Raw genomic sequence first — 13,179 nt, 5'->3', positions numbered from 1 at the left:
TTCTCCAAGGTAATTGGTATTATCAGTAGGGATCCGGTGTGAACCAGGCGGGTTCCTGACGCATGTTCTCCCACCCTTCATAATGAAGCGGTACCCCCCAAGATTTCCTCCCACTGCCACAATTCGAAACGCAAAGTACGTGCTATTGACGGAGTGAACCAAGATAATTCAGCGATAGTGTGCGCCGTACGCGCCGGTTTCATGCACAATATGGATGGGGTCTTTGTTGCCAAATGTAAAATAACAAGGGACCCAAGTGATGCAGAAAATACCTGGAAAGGACGATGACGCAACGGATATTGGAGTTGAGCACGGGATGGACTTGCCTTTGATCCTGAGGATGAACATTACATTAAAGATGCGAGATCATGGATTGTCGATTGACGCTAAACCTTACTCTTTGGAGGACAAATGGAAGATGAAGGCCAAAGAGCTCCGAGCGCATCGGCATCAGAGGCAACGGGCTGGTTAGGATCGCACGACCCTGATAATGGGACGAGACGAGCTCGTGAGTAAGGTGATTGAACAACGGCTATTCGTACGTTTGAGTTCCCCGACCTAGAACCCGCCCCAACATTCGGGCGCATTTTCCTAATAGTTTCACTTGTTTCTGCGGATACGATGTGTTGTACGACGCGTAAAACCTCAGTTCTTTATCAGGACCGGAAGAAGATTTGTTATATACGTGATGCAGAAGCTCCGGTAACCCCTTTTCGACGATGCCAGTCCAGAGAATCAGTACACCAGATCGCTCCCGAAGCTCGATGACCGAAAACACAACAACGGTCGACGTGAAACTGCCCATCAATCATGCCTGCCACCTTGGATGACAGGGAAGGAGCCTGAAGGCCGAGCTGGCGTCTGACTTGAAGAGCCAGGCTGGAGAATGCCCATGCTCCGAATAGAAGGACAGAAACAGCAACCCTAAATCACGTAAGCTATCCGGCTCATCTACAGGGGCAATAGCCGCATTCAAAGAAAGTTCACCCGCTGCATGATCGCGTACCAGCCAAAACTTCGCCTTCGGGACCGCGAAGCGCGGTTGTGCCACCCCTCCGAATAATCCTGCAGTGTGCGGAGGCGCACGATCAGAGAATCAGCATACATAGTTTGTGCACAGCCAGTGAAGTCTGGGGTGCTTTTGAAAGATCAGCGGGCTGGGTGGCGACAGAAGGGCAGAGCCCAATGAGATACGATCGCGCGAGCTGCTGGTGACCGCTGGGCTCCCGCAATAGACAGTGCTGATGAGTCAAGTGCGAAGCCTTATGGGGCTTCCGGGACTTGCCCATTGCCCAAAGGAGAACTCAACAATTTCATATGGTTACCGACTTTCCCTCATCGCGTCGGGAACTGCCGCTTGCAGAATGGATCGCGCCCTGTTCGGATCAACCAAAAGGCTTCCCCAATGTCTACCGCGAATTCGGTTCCTTGCTCCCAGAACACTATGGCACTTGCGGTATCCACCGCGCTGCTCCGGCTTGCTGCCCTCTACATAATGAAGTGGGGGTATGACCGCCTCAGCGATCTTCCTAACGCCAAAGTGGGTATTCTCTCTACTCCTGGTGTTGATGGAAAACTAACACCGTGTCCCCTGTAGGCTATTGGAGGTCAACGTGGGGGATACTTTCAGTTTTTGACTATCCAGGGTGATGAATGCACACTCAAGCACTGTACTGCGCTCGACCTGAACGATGTATACATTTTAGGTCTTGTCCTTGCATGGGTCACCATCTTCCTCGCTCTCATATCGGACCTCTTTCACAGTGTATCCCGTAAGTTATCTTCAACCCTGAATTCCAGATGGGGTTATCGTTGTTGACGCGACTCAGTCATTAGAACGGTCAAGCGGAAGCTTCTCATGATTTCCCTCCCGGTTGCTACCGTTGTTGCGTCAGTCTTTTGGACGCTTAATGCTAGCGCACCCCATCTCCTGCTCCCTTCAGAAAGTCCTTCTGCCTCTGCCACTCCTTCACTCATAAGGGCACCTTTACCCGTTGACTTGGCACTCCATGCCATCCCTTCCCTAGCAATGGTGTTTGAATTCTTCTTCAGAGAAGAGGCATACACGAAATATGAGATAAAGAAGAATGCATGGGTCATGGCGGTGTCATTCACAACATGGTACAGCGGATGGGTAGAGTATCTTGCATCTATCAACAAGAGATGTGAGGCCTCTCTCTTTGTTACAGCCAAAAACTGATGGCATCTGCCTGCAGACCCGTATCCCTTTCTGGAAGCTCCAGTTACCGTTCGCATTGGGATTTACATTGGTGCTGCAACATTCGGATATTTCTCATTCCGTGTGCTAAATAGTTTGCATCGCGGAAAGCCCCTGCTCAAGGGCTGACCATCGACGCTCATCCAAGTGCTTGCCAAAGTGCATTCCTCCGCTGTCGCTTGCGTCCAAGTTGTTTCAGTCGAATGCATGGACGTGCGGTGACGAAAGTGACTTTTCGCTTTGTTGCCTTATTTTGCACTCCATTGTGAAGCGCAAACTTTGCCGTAATTACATGTCAACTTAGACTCCTATTCGATGCCACAGTCCCGAGTTGCCTTTCCACATTGGAACCTCATGACATTTGAGTGCATGTGATTATTGGTGGCGCATAGCGAAGACTTATGTGCCTAGTTGTCGAGAGGAGCTCCAACTTCCCGAAAGATTCTTACGGCGAGGTGCGTTCAGGTGACCAATGAAGAGAAGTATATTATCATATCTGGAATATCCAATATGCTTGGCCGAGACTTCCGGCAGGCCATTGTCAAGCTGCTGAAGGCAGGAGGGCCGCACCGTTGTTGCATTGGAGGAGGGGAATTTGGACACAAACTGGCACGCTCGCGTTACTTCACACGACACACGCTGCACTTTCTCGTACAGTTGGCATTGTAGTCAGGATTGCGTGAACTGAAATAGTATTGATAGTTGTCTAACGTTGAGTGACCCAGCAGTAATATAGCGTGGAGACAGCCTACTGGGACTCCTGAATTGGTAGCATGACCTGAACCGGATTGCGGTACAGACATAGGGTACAAACGCCTCGCAAGCTCGGCCAACAACCAGGCTGGATGGGGGTGAAAGAGGGAAACATATATCAAAGGAGGCAGATTGGGGTATCGCACTTAACAGATAGACATATGAGCAGGAGACCGTAATTGTGTAAGACAACCTAACGTGAGCTGAACGAGAAGACACGACACCATACTGCAAATGAACGGAATCCTACATGCAGAAGCAATCCGAGGAACAAGGGTGCCTTCGCCATTGCAAGACCCAGAAAGTCTGGGACTAGGCGAAACCCTAGACAACGTGACTGATATAGGCAGACTATCGGCATCCGGTGGACGCGATATTAAAACCAGGAGATAAGGCGATGAGGTCTAGACAGAGCAGTTGGGCCTCATACTGAACAGCTGAGGGCATAGCGTGTCATGTCCGCGAAATTCACCTGCGCACTGAATAAATGGAATGCATCCAACGCTGGCTTCCACCTGTTGGAACGTTGAATTTCGCATGCACCCCTGGTACGCACAGGCTGCTGATGACCGTCCTAAATGCATTAGCATTGAGTGAACACCGAATGTGACCAGCCACGGGGAGTAACGACAGGATAAATACGAAAGGGACGAAACGAAAGAGAAAGGATATGTGTAAGAAGTTTACGTAATATTTATCACCCTCCTGTGACATCACACGCTGGAAGTCAATGGCCTTTTCTTAGTTCATTCGCGTATCTTAACTGAGGCAAGTTACTGGTGTCATCGCAATGCCGTATCAATGAGTAGCACGATAAGGCACAAGGACGAAAGGGTATCATGCTTGAACCGAAGAGAAGAGGGCAGAAGAAGCTGTAATGCTGCTTCGGTACAGATCAGCCAAGAAGCCCGAAGAACACCAGCGCAATTTTAAAAAAAGCCCCCTTGTCAGCCTAGATTCCGGACAGGTTACTCCGTAGCTTTCCCATGCTTCAATCCCCACCACCAAGCAGCGCATGTTGAAGATACCTGGGGCCGTAATGAACAGTCGAGTCAAAAGCTCAACCGAAGATCGAACACATTGTCTCATCTCCCTTGGTGATTCATTATGGCCCTATGTTTCTGAAGAGTTATTCCAACGTACCGGGTCACGATACATTCGCTCCCATTTTGGACACATCGCTTTCTGTGTCCTATCCGAGTATGATAGTTCGACAGGAACGCTGATGCGCGCGCATCGACTTGCCGATTTCCCCCACATTCATTGACTTATCCTGAATGAATAGCAGTTCAGAGCATAAATGGGCGCTCGTGGGGTCCTCGCCAGTCTTGCCAGAGTTCACTTTAACAGTTGGACCTCCCTGGTACTCTCTTCCTATTGTAAGGCTTAGTCATTCTACGTCCACCAACAATTCTAGAGAGGGGGTGATTATCGAATATGGACGAGGAGAAAGGTGAGTTGAAGCACCCATCTTCTAGCCTGGAGACCCTGGGTTCAGATACCAAAGGGCGCATCGCCTTAACCAAACACTGGTAATACAGTTGCTCCTGTCAAATTTGAAGACGAGGAGGAAGAACTTCCATTCGATGTTGAGAAATTCAATACATTCTGCGGGTCAGTGGAAGTTCCAATGGATTCGATAATTATACTCACTAGAAAGGCTCGTGGCAGAAAGCTTTTGTCCCTCAATCATGCACTCCGAGAATTTACGACTGCGATTCGTGAACTCGGGTCATTTTCTCTGCTCGTTGAGTACGCCTATGAGGTGCGAAAGTACCTTGCACGGGTTCTACGCGTCTTCCGCGAGAATGCAGCCGATCTTTTTCCCAATGCGCGTCTCGAGGAGCCCGGAGAGATTGTTCCTGCGGATCACATACCGTTACGTCCGCCACGCTCCAAAGCGGGGCCAGCACGAAAGCTACGCAAAAAGAACCTGCTTCACGACGAAAGAGATGATGGGGGTAGGATCCCTGAGTTGCTGCGATCACTTGCATATGCATTCCAGGCCTTTCGTGTGTGCTTGAACCAGATCCCCGACATTCCGGACGAGGCTATAAATCCTTCAATCGTTAGCTTTTACGCTGACCTAAGATATTGGTCAACGACACTGGAACAATATACAGGTGAGGTCCACGCGTTCCTCGAGTCAGCACTGAGGTGCAGGAAAGGCTAACCCCTTGTAGGGCAGTTCCGATCACCGTCCGTGCAACGGTATCTGAACGATTTGACGGGTGAGATGTGCCAACATTTTGATGGTCTCACGGAGGCGCTTGTTGATTTCAAGAAGTATGGTTAGTGGTTCATCCGTACAGCATCAGATGAGTGTTCTAGCTGACCTTTCCAACTAGGGATATCAAGGGTCCGCGAAGCCCAGCGTCGCGGTGCTGAAGGCATCTCGAATCGTTCAACTGTAGCAGCACTTGTGGCTGGGGTCGCCGCCACTGCAATACAGTTCAGCTACACGGCACCCCCAACAAGGACGAACAAGGCGGTGAATTTTTGCTGGGTTACAGCACTCCTCTTCTCGCTAGCAAGTGCAATTAACAGCCAACTCGCATACTATTGGCGGTACGCGTTCCCCTTTCTTCCGAGTCACTACACGCGAGATATTGATGCAAGGGTTTATTTAGTACGGCGATTTACCAAACATCACGATCTTACATGCCTTTCTACATCAGCGTCTGGATAAACCTTACACCGCTCTTGCTCCTTGTGCTATCCGGCCTTGCCTTTATGATTGGCTTGATTTGTTTTACATTCTCCTACTTCAGCCAGGCTCGATTTATAGCGATCTTCGTGACTGTGTGCACGTCCCTTTTGTCTGCGGCTTTCCTCATGGTTATGGTCTGGCTGATGCGTGAAGGGGATAAGGGGAGGGCACGGAGGAAAAGCGCATTAGAGGCACGTATCGAGGCTACTTTCCCCTCGAGGTTCGCCCCACTCGATTGGCTAACAGATGCGGCCATGCTTGTGCCTTCCGGAGCGGGTAACTTGATCCGAGCGGCCAATCAGTGGAAGTCTCAGCATCCAGGGGCAGGTGTGTTTAATATCGATGACCCCTCCGTCCCGAATGTCAGTGCCGCTCCGGGTAGCCAGCCAGTGCTATCACGTCAACCATCACCCGCTGGTGATACGCGGCGTGATGTGAACGATTCTGCCTCGCATGTTGCTCCCAGGGAGTCTGGTGACCTCGGCGGTGCGGAGCAAGGCACATCGAGGGCGGAATTGCCTCCTGAAGGCGCTCTGCCTCACCTTCCGAGTCAGAGCGTTGCACCCACACCTCGGCGAATCCGAACATTCAAGAATTTGGTGAACAGGATTGTTCAACAGAACCAGACATCTAGCGGCGCTTCACGGAGTCCAGTGGTAGCTCCTTCTAAGTCCCCCCACGAGGGGGTAGCCCAGAGCATTTCTGAGATGAGACAAAAAAATTTCCACCCGCCGGGGGTTATCACGGAGTCTCTCAAGACCTGGATTACTATACAATCTTGGAAGCAAAATGACGGTGCGGTTCAACATTTGCAGTTTAGTCCGAACGGAAGGTATCGTAAGTCCTAGGCCTTGAGTATTTGAAAGCAGGATTCCATTTATATTTCACGTTCATGGCAGTACTGTGTTCATGGGAGCGAAGAACGGTCATCCGCTCGGTCGATGAATCGATCATGATTCCTGCAAGAATGTTGGAAGGCAAAGATACCTACAATCAAGTCGTGTGGTCGCCGAATAGCAAGTATCTTCTGACACGGACCGCCCGCAATATCAAAATTTGGAAGGCGGAGGTGCGTATCCTAGCTCGGATATCAGGACCGCTGACGCCACTGCGGCGAGTAGGATGGTACTTGTCAAAAGACGATTGACCGGCGTCAGGACCTTCAATCTGTCTGCTGGATGCCAAATAGCCGCTCCTTCCTTTATGTGGACGAGACATTTATTTACATCTCAGTGCGACGAATCGTTTTCTTGGATTGCGTGCTTTTTGATGAATTTTCTTCTAGGACGTGGGAAAAGACAATGATCGGGTTTTGTCTAATCCCCGCTTGGAGCACATGCGTCTTGCTGTTGCCCCAGACTCGACTAAGTGAGCATCTCGGCCTTAGGGGAAACACTTCTAATGAGCGACAACTTGAATATAGGCTTGTCGTTGTTGGTACGTTGCAGTCCGCAAATGGATGGGAACCCTTGAAGTCCCGCCCCGAAAAGCAAATCATTGGTTCGTTCTGATTTGTTGTGTGCAAAATCCAGAATCCAGTTTTAATGATATCTTCAGTCTATAACCTAGGCGATCTGAAAAGAGTATCTCTTTATCAGTTAGCTTCCATAATCTTTGGTAATTAGACACCCCGACTCACTGCAACGCAATCTAGTCAGGCACCCTTCCTCGATTCAATTTCTGATGTGACTTTGTCAATATCTGGTGATCTCGTACTGATCAGTTACGATGACAGGGTGGGTCTCGGTTTACCACTGGAAAGCGATGACTACTGAACAGACTCCGAACAAGTCTCCACACCGCCTCCTCCAAATCAAGACTGATACTAGCCAACCGCGCCTTGTCCGCCGATGCACATATGTCACTCCCAAAAGGATTGACTTCATTGGACCTGCTCAGTTTGGTGATGTTTCTGCGGCGGTCGAAACAGCACGAGATCTTTTCGTTTTACGTGCTGGGAAGGGCAAGTCAACTTCTTTCTTGTCTGTGTTGAGATTTAGTTGACCACCTAACCGATTTAGACGGTGAGATATACATTTGGGATCGCCAAACGGGTCAATTGTTGCACACCTTACATACTTCAGAGGATGGGCTCCAGCTGAATTGCATGGCGTGGAATCAGGCTGGCGAGAACCAACTCATGTTAGCTGCTGGGGCTCGTGATGGAACAGTCCGTATCTGGACAGCGTCGTTGCCGCTGCCACCCCAACAGAACCCGCTCGTGGAGGTCCCAGAAATCGAGAAGCCTCCTCAAGGTGAAGGCGACCCTTCACCCACAGCTATTGTTGAAGGAACTAGTGGAGATATTCAAGAGGTGGTCGTACCTGTACGATTCCCAGAGGATATAGTATAAATATTTTTTTTTCGCTCTCTCTTTCATTTCGTTACGTCCTCGTATGCATAACTCACGATTTATGTCTGCACGTCCCGGGCCTGAGCGCGCACGCAGCATTGTATTGTTAAACAAATGATTTTTAAAATGTATCTCTTTATCGACGGCAGTATTGTTGACGTAGATGATCGATCATCCCACAAGCAAGGGCAGTGGATTCTTTGGTTGATCAACAAAAACCACGGATGCACCTTGGTTTCATGACCATGTTCCTTGTCCTTGGCCTGCATTGCCGCATTCATCTCCTTTACTTAAAGTAGGCTGACAGTGCGGCGAAGGGTGAATGGCACTCAGTCTCAATTAAGTGAACAGCGCAAAGGGGACTAGATCGTATAATGAATATTAACCAGGTATACATAAGGTGTCAGAAAATCCCCATGTGAAGCAAGGTCATGGTTGTGAAGCAACCTTTCTAGTGAAGAATCTTTGTTACTTTCATGCAAGAAAGCCACTCAAAGCATGGGAAATCACAAGGAAACACCGGGTTTTTCTGTTATTTCTGCCCCGGAAATTAACTGGACTTCTAAGCGCAATACGATAATTGATTCTGTGATGAGTAATAGGTATGCAGTGCAATGAAGAGGCCCCCTGTCATCCTGAATCCCGGACAAGTTACTCTGTAGCTTTCCACCCTCCCATACCACCAAACAGCACAAGAGGCCTCACGAACTCAGTCAGAGACCGAACATAGTGCCTCATCGCTCTCGATGGTTCATTATGGCTCTCTGTTTCTGGAGAGTTATTACAACGTAGGTTAGGATACACGCTCCCATTTTGGACACATCGCTTTCTGTGTCGTATTCCAGTATGTCGGGTGGTTCAACAGGAGCACGATACACGCGCATCAACTTGCCGGTCTCAACTTCTTATCTTGACCGAATAGCAGTTCAGAGTATAAATGAACATCGCGAAATCCTCGCCGGTCATGCATGCCAGAGTCCACTTTGGCATTCAGCTCAAGTTAGAGCCTCCCTGGTGGCACCCCGTTGAAAGGCTTGGCCATTCTGCATCTGCTCAAAGCCTGTCAACGGTTCCGAACAGAGGATTGATCATCGAATATGGGCGGCACGAAAAGTGATTCAACGGGCCCATTCTCTGGCCTGGAGACCCCCAAGTTCTGATACCAAACTACTGATAATGCGGTCGCTCTCGCTGGCATCAAATTTCAAGACGAAGAATACCTCCCACCCGAAGTTGGGGATTCATTGAGTTCCAATGGGCCCCGTAATTATGCTTCTTAGAAAGGCTCAAGGAACCGGGGATATTGTCCCTACAAACAACGTAGCATTATGGCCAGCACACTCTCAAACGGGGGTCCATGATGACAGAGGTGATGGGGATGAGATCCCTGAGCTGCTACAATCACAAGTTGCATGCACACTCTGGGAATTTGGCACGTTCTTGAACCTGATTCCTGACATTCCGTGCGAGAACACGAATCCTTCAATCGGAACCTTCTGCGCTGATCTGCAGTATTGGTCAACGTCACTGACGCAATATAGAGGTGACGTCTCCATCCACGCTCACCCTCTTACTAGTATGTTCATGGGAGCGAAAAACAGTCATCCAGTCATCCATGCAGCGAATCCATCAATCGTGACGCCTGCAGGAACGTTTGATGGCAATGATACCTATAGTCAAATCGCGTGGTGTCACCAAATGCTGACACGAACGACTCGCCGTATCAAAATGTGGAAGGCGGAGGTGTGTATCATGCATTTGGACATCGGGACTGACGTGACACAATGGATAGGACAACACAGCGTCGGGACATTCAAGTCTTTGGTGGATGCCAGATAGCGCTGTTGCAGATAAACAATCTGTCTTTAAATGGGTCCGACCAATGGATTGCGTCCTTTTTTGAACTTTCGGTCAGGACATAGGAAAAGGCAATGGTCGGGTTTCATTTACGCTTGGAGCGGATGCGTCTTGCGGTTACTGGAGATTCAACTAAGTGTGTTTCTCGTCCTTTATTTAATGCGACGCGTTTGATGAACAAAATCTCCAAAAGTAGGCTTGTCGTTGTTGGCACATTGCAACCCATAAATGGTCGGCCCCGAAAAGCCGGTTCGCCCTGACTGAATAATGCAGGATCTGGCCCTAACGATATCCTTCTTTAGTCTACGATTTGAACAGTCTGGAGGGGGAGCCATGTATCAGTCAGGTCCCTTAATCATTGGTGATTGGTGATTGATGCAAATCTAGTCAGGCGCCCATCGTCGACCCAGTTTCTGAAGTACATAGCCCCCTGTCAATGTCCGGTGAATTTTTGACAATCAGTTATGATGACGAAGTGGATCCCGGTCTACTACCGGAAAGTAATGTCACTGAATGGAGTCCAAACCAAGTCTCCACACTCCCTTCTCGATATAAAGACTGATGGGGCCGACCGCACCTTGTTTGTCACAGATAATACTCCCAAAGGGATTGGCCTGCTCGGTTTGGACATGTACCCTGCGACAGTTGAATCAGCGCGAGATACTCTCGTGATACAAGTCAACTTTCCCCATTGCCTGTGTTGAGATACACCTTTGGGATCACCAAACGGGTGGTTTTTTTCACGCCTTACACACCTCAGACAATGGGCACCAGCGGAATTGTGTGGCGTGAACATCATGCTGGTGGGGATCAATTCATGTTGGCTACTGGTGGGACAGTTCGAATCTGGACAGTGTCATTGCCGCCGCCTGTAGAAGCCATAGAAACCGACCCCGCAGCCACGGTTGATGGGATGTCCAGGAGATCGTCGTACCTGTAACAACCGGTTCCCACGGTATGCGGGAGTTGCCGGACACTGTCGATCAATCTAATTGTATTAATTTTTAATTCAATTCAAGACTTCGCGTCCACGCGTTACCGGTTGTTGGTCGAGCTATGTAGTGCAGTGGTAGAAATGATTTTACTGCATACAGATGATTTGGGCTTAAGTATGTATGCAGATTTCAGCCGTTGTATATTAGCCAAATGATCCTGTATGGGTGTGTCTTTCTTTCATTGATATATATCAATGTTCATCAACAACACTGCTGCGGTCAAAGTCTCGATGCGATACCATTGTGACACTATTATTAACACAAATCGACTAATATTAACGATAGTTACATTCCACAAGCAAAGGCAACAAATCCCCAGGCTGATCAACAAAATCGAGCAAAATCCATCCACGCACCTTCGTTTCATGATCATACTCCCTGTCATCGGCCTCCATCGCCGTATTGATCCCCTTTATTCGCGTTTTGATCTCACCCGAATAGTCGATAATATTATCACTCGACTGCTCCTTTTCGAACCGTGTCTCCGCCACCGTCGTATTCGCCGCACGCTCATGTTCGCGTGTGAAGCGATGCAGAAGCCAAGCGGCTAGCCTCTGATTAACGCCGTTCCATCCGAAAAATCCCCATTTGATGCCAAGCGCGATGAGAGGTGGTAGAGCGAGTGGAAACGTAAACGCGGACATGAACGAAATTCTTTGGCTCGGCATTTGGAATATGGGAGGAAGGGAAGTAGATGGTACGAGGAGATTCGAGGTAGCGAGAGTGAACTTCTCTGGTGTTGATAGGAAGGAGCCGATATTATACCAATCGTGAGTTTGAACGAGGGTATGATCTCGTGCATGCCATTGGAAGGCCTCCCTTGGGCTAACGGGCCAGGTGGTTGGGTGGAGGCCTAACCCGTGCTCGTCACCTCCTGGCCAGTCAGCACCCACGTCTCTGAATCGGCTGAAGAGAATTATTTTTCCCCGAACCTTTGGATGTTACGCGAAAGAACGCAGAAGCGTGGAAATGAAAGAATGTTGAATGTTCGATGAAATGCGGGTGGTAGGTATTGAGAACATTTCAACACAGCGGAATAAAACGGGGACAGGTTAAGATTGAATGCGGAGGGGAAAAAAGCGAGAGGAGATGAAGGGTTAAACTCACCTCTCCGAGCCTTGGAATTCGATTCTGCAGGAACCAGAGACTTCGGTCGGCATACACCTCTTCTTTTACTAACCGGCTGAAGACCGCCTCAGGCGTCCGCGCGCCATCTTCCTGCTTCAAACTCATTACAACACACTCAGTCTTATTCTCCGCGAGAAATTCTTTGATGACGTGAAGAATAGAGCTGAAGAAAACTCTCTGGGAGATGATACCGTGGAAGGCAGCGAGGGTGGGTTTGGTGATGCGTTTACCTGTCTTAGGGTCTTTAGCCTTTACGGGAAGGACGGCGAGGCGGATGTCGAGCGTGCGAACTCCAGAGCGGAGTTGGGTGGGTAGAGGGAATGTTGGGGATTGACACTGAGAAAAGGGGTAGCCATAATATGCTACCGAGTCATGGGTTCCTATGTTCATGTATCGAGGCCATCGTGGAATATCGTTTTTGTGGCCATGTTTAGCGGTTGACATTGAAAGTGAGATTTAATTCAGTGTCAACAAAGTGTGAACGGACGTATATACGTACCCGGCAAGAGGAGAGAAGAGAGTGGAACGAAATCGTTAAAATCTCCAAGGAAAGCAGACAAATTCCGCCTTGGAAGAACAAGGATTGTCGATTGTTTTGAGTCCAATGCTTCTTCCTGTGCGAGTATGAACCGTCAGTGGCGTTCGGCTCGCGTGTCAGCCCTTGATTGTAATCTCTACCATGAACGAATAGACCACATAGGGGCTTGGTTGCATATCTGACGCCGTGTTTTCTAGTCGCTTCAGTGGAAGAGCTTTGGTTATTGGAACAGCAATGTTGATGTTCAGCCCATCTTTGTCGTTGCAAACAATGATAACATGCTTAGCACGGCTATTCAGAGTGACTGCGGTGGGTATCCCAGGTAGTAAAGAGACCACTGCTGCTGAGGTATCCTGCACAGAAATAGGGTGCTGGGTAGCATTTCGAACGATGAATTCTTTGTCTTGGAGTTTGCCCCTCATTTACGCTTGTGGTCATCGGCGAAGAAAGTAGTGGGATTATCCGCGTGGCAGTGTGTCTCCCATCATTTAATTGAATCGAACACAATAGAGTAATTGGGTTGTAAGCGACTGTTATTGTTGTATATTCCTTATTGAATTAACATGTGCCTCTCATTCCATGTCACGTGGAGGGTGGCCGCCCTCGTTTCAACATCAAGGTCACTCA

General features: G+C 49.1%; 4 protein-coding genes across 4 annotated transcripts; 3 read left to right on the top strand and 1 right to left on the bottom strand.

The window, feature by feature from the left end:
* Positions 1-1,331: 1,331 nt before the first annotated feature.
* On the top strand, positions 1,332-2,776 carry EI90DRAFT_501688 (FAR-17a/AIG1-like protein). Its single transcript, XM_039067705.1, has 5 exons — positions 1,332-1,540; positions 1,598-1,646; positions 1,707-1,772; positions 1,830-2,165; positions 2,217-2,776. The coding sequence occupies exons 1-5, from the start codon at positions 1,406-1,408 to the stop codon at positions 2,345-2,347; spliced, it is 717 nt and encodes a 238-aa protein (XP_038917787.1). The 5' UTR covers positions 1,332-1,405; the 3' UTR covers positions 2,348-2,776.
* Positions 2,777-4,408: 1,632 nt separating this feature from the next.
* Positions 4,409-8,034, top strand: EI90DRAFT_3121408 (uncharacterized protein; the record flags this gene model as incomplete). Its single annotated transcript, XM_039063392.1, has 13 exons — positions 4,409-4,424; positions 4,513-5,094; positions 5,155-5,262; positions 5,320-5,539; positions 5,602-6,518; positions 6,581-6,750; positions 6,803-6,913; positions 6,967-7,049; positions 7,105-7,181; positions 7,239-7,278; positions 7,336-7,417; positions 7,473-7,632; positions 7,703-8,034. 13 exons carry the CDS (start codon positions 4,409-4,411, stop codon positions 8,032-8,034), a joined length of 2,898 nt encoding a protein of 965 aa, XP_038917786.1.
* A 1,171-nt stretch (positions 8,035-9,205) lies between these two features.
* On the top strand, positions 9,206-10,045 carry EI90DRAFT_3050798 (uncharacterized protein). The gene is made up of 2 exons (XM_039059786.1): positions 9,206-9,928; positions 9,985-10,045. Exon 1 carries the CDS (start codon positions 9,289-9,291, stop codon positions 9,871-9,873), a length of 585 nt encoding a protein of 194 aa, XP_038917785.1. The 5' UTR covers positions 9,206-9,288; the 3' UTR covers positions 9,874-9,928; positions 9,985-10,045.
* Positions 10,046-11,105: 1,060 nt separating this feature from the next.
* Positions 11,106-12,993, bottom strand: EI90DRAFT_3050793 (PLC-like phosphodiesterase). The gene is made up of 4 exons (XM_039059785.1): positions 12,693-12,993; positions 12,514-12,628; positions 11,994-12,394; positions 11,106-11,818 (listed from the first exon to the last, which is right to left on the bottom strand). The coding sequence occupies exons 1-4, from the start codon at positions 12,972-12,974 to the stop codon at positions 11,162-11,164; spliced, it is 1,455 nt and encodes a 484-aa protein (XP_038917784.1). The 5' UTR covers positions 12,975-12,993; the 3' UTR covers positions 11,106-11,161.
* Between the last annotated feature and the right edge of the window lie 186 nt (positions 12,994-13,179).

Source organism: Cantharellus anzutake (genome assembly GCF_015039405.1).
Source record: "Cantharellus anzutake strain C23 chromosome Unknown EI90scaffold_16, whole genome shotgun sequence".
NCBI classification, from domain to species: Eukaryota; Fungi; Basidiomycota; class Agaricomycetes; order Cantharellales; family Hydnaceae; genus Cantharellus; species Cantharellus anzutake.
Note: the sequence above shows the minus strand (reverse complement) of the source record. Positions and strands in the feature narration are given on the sequence as shown.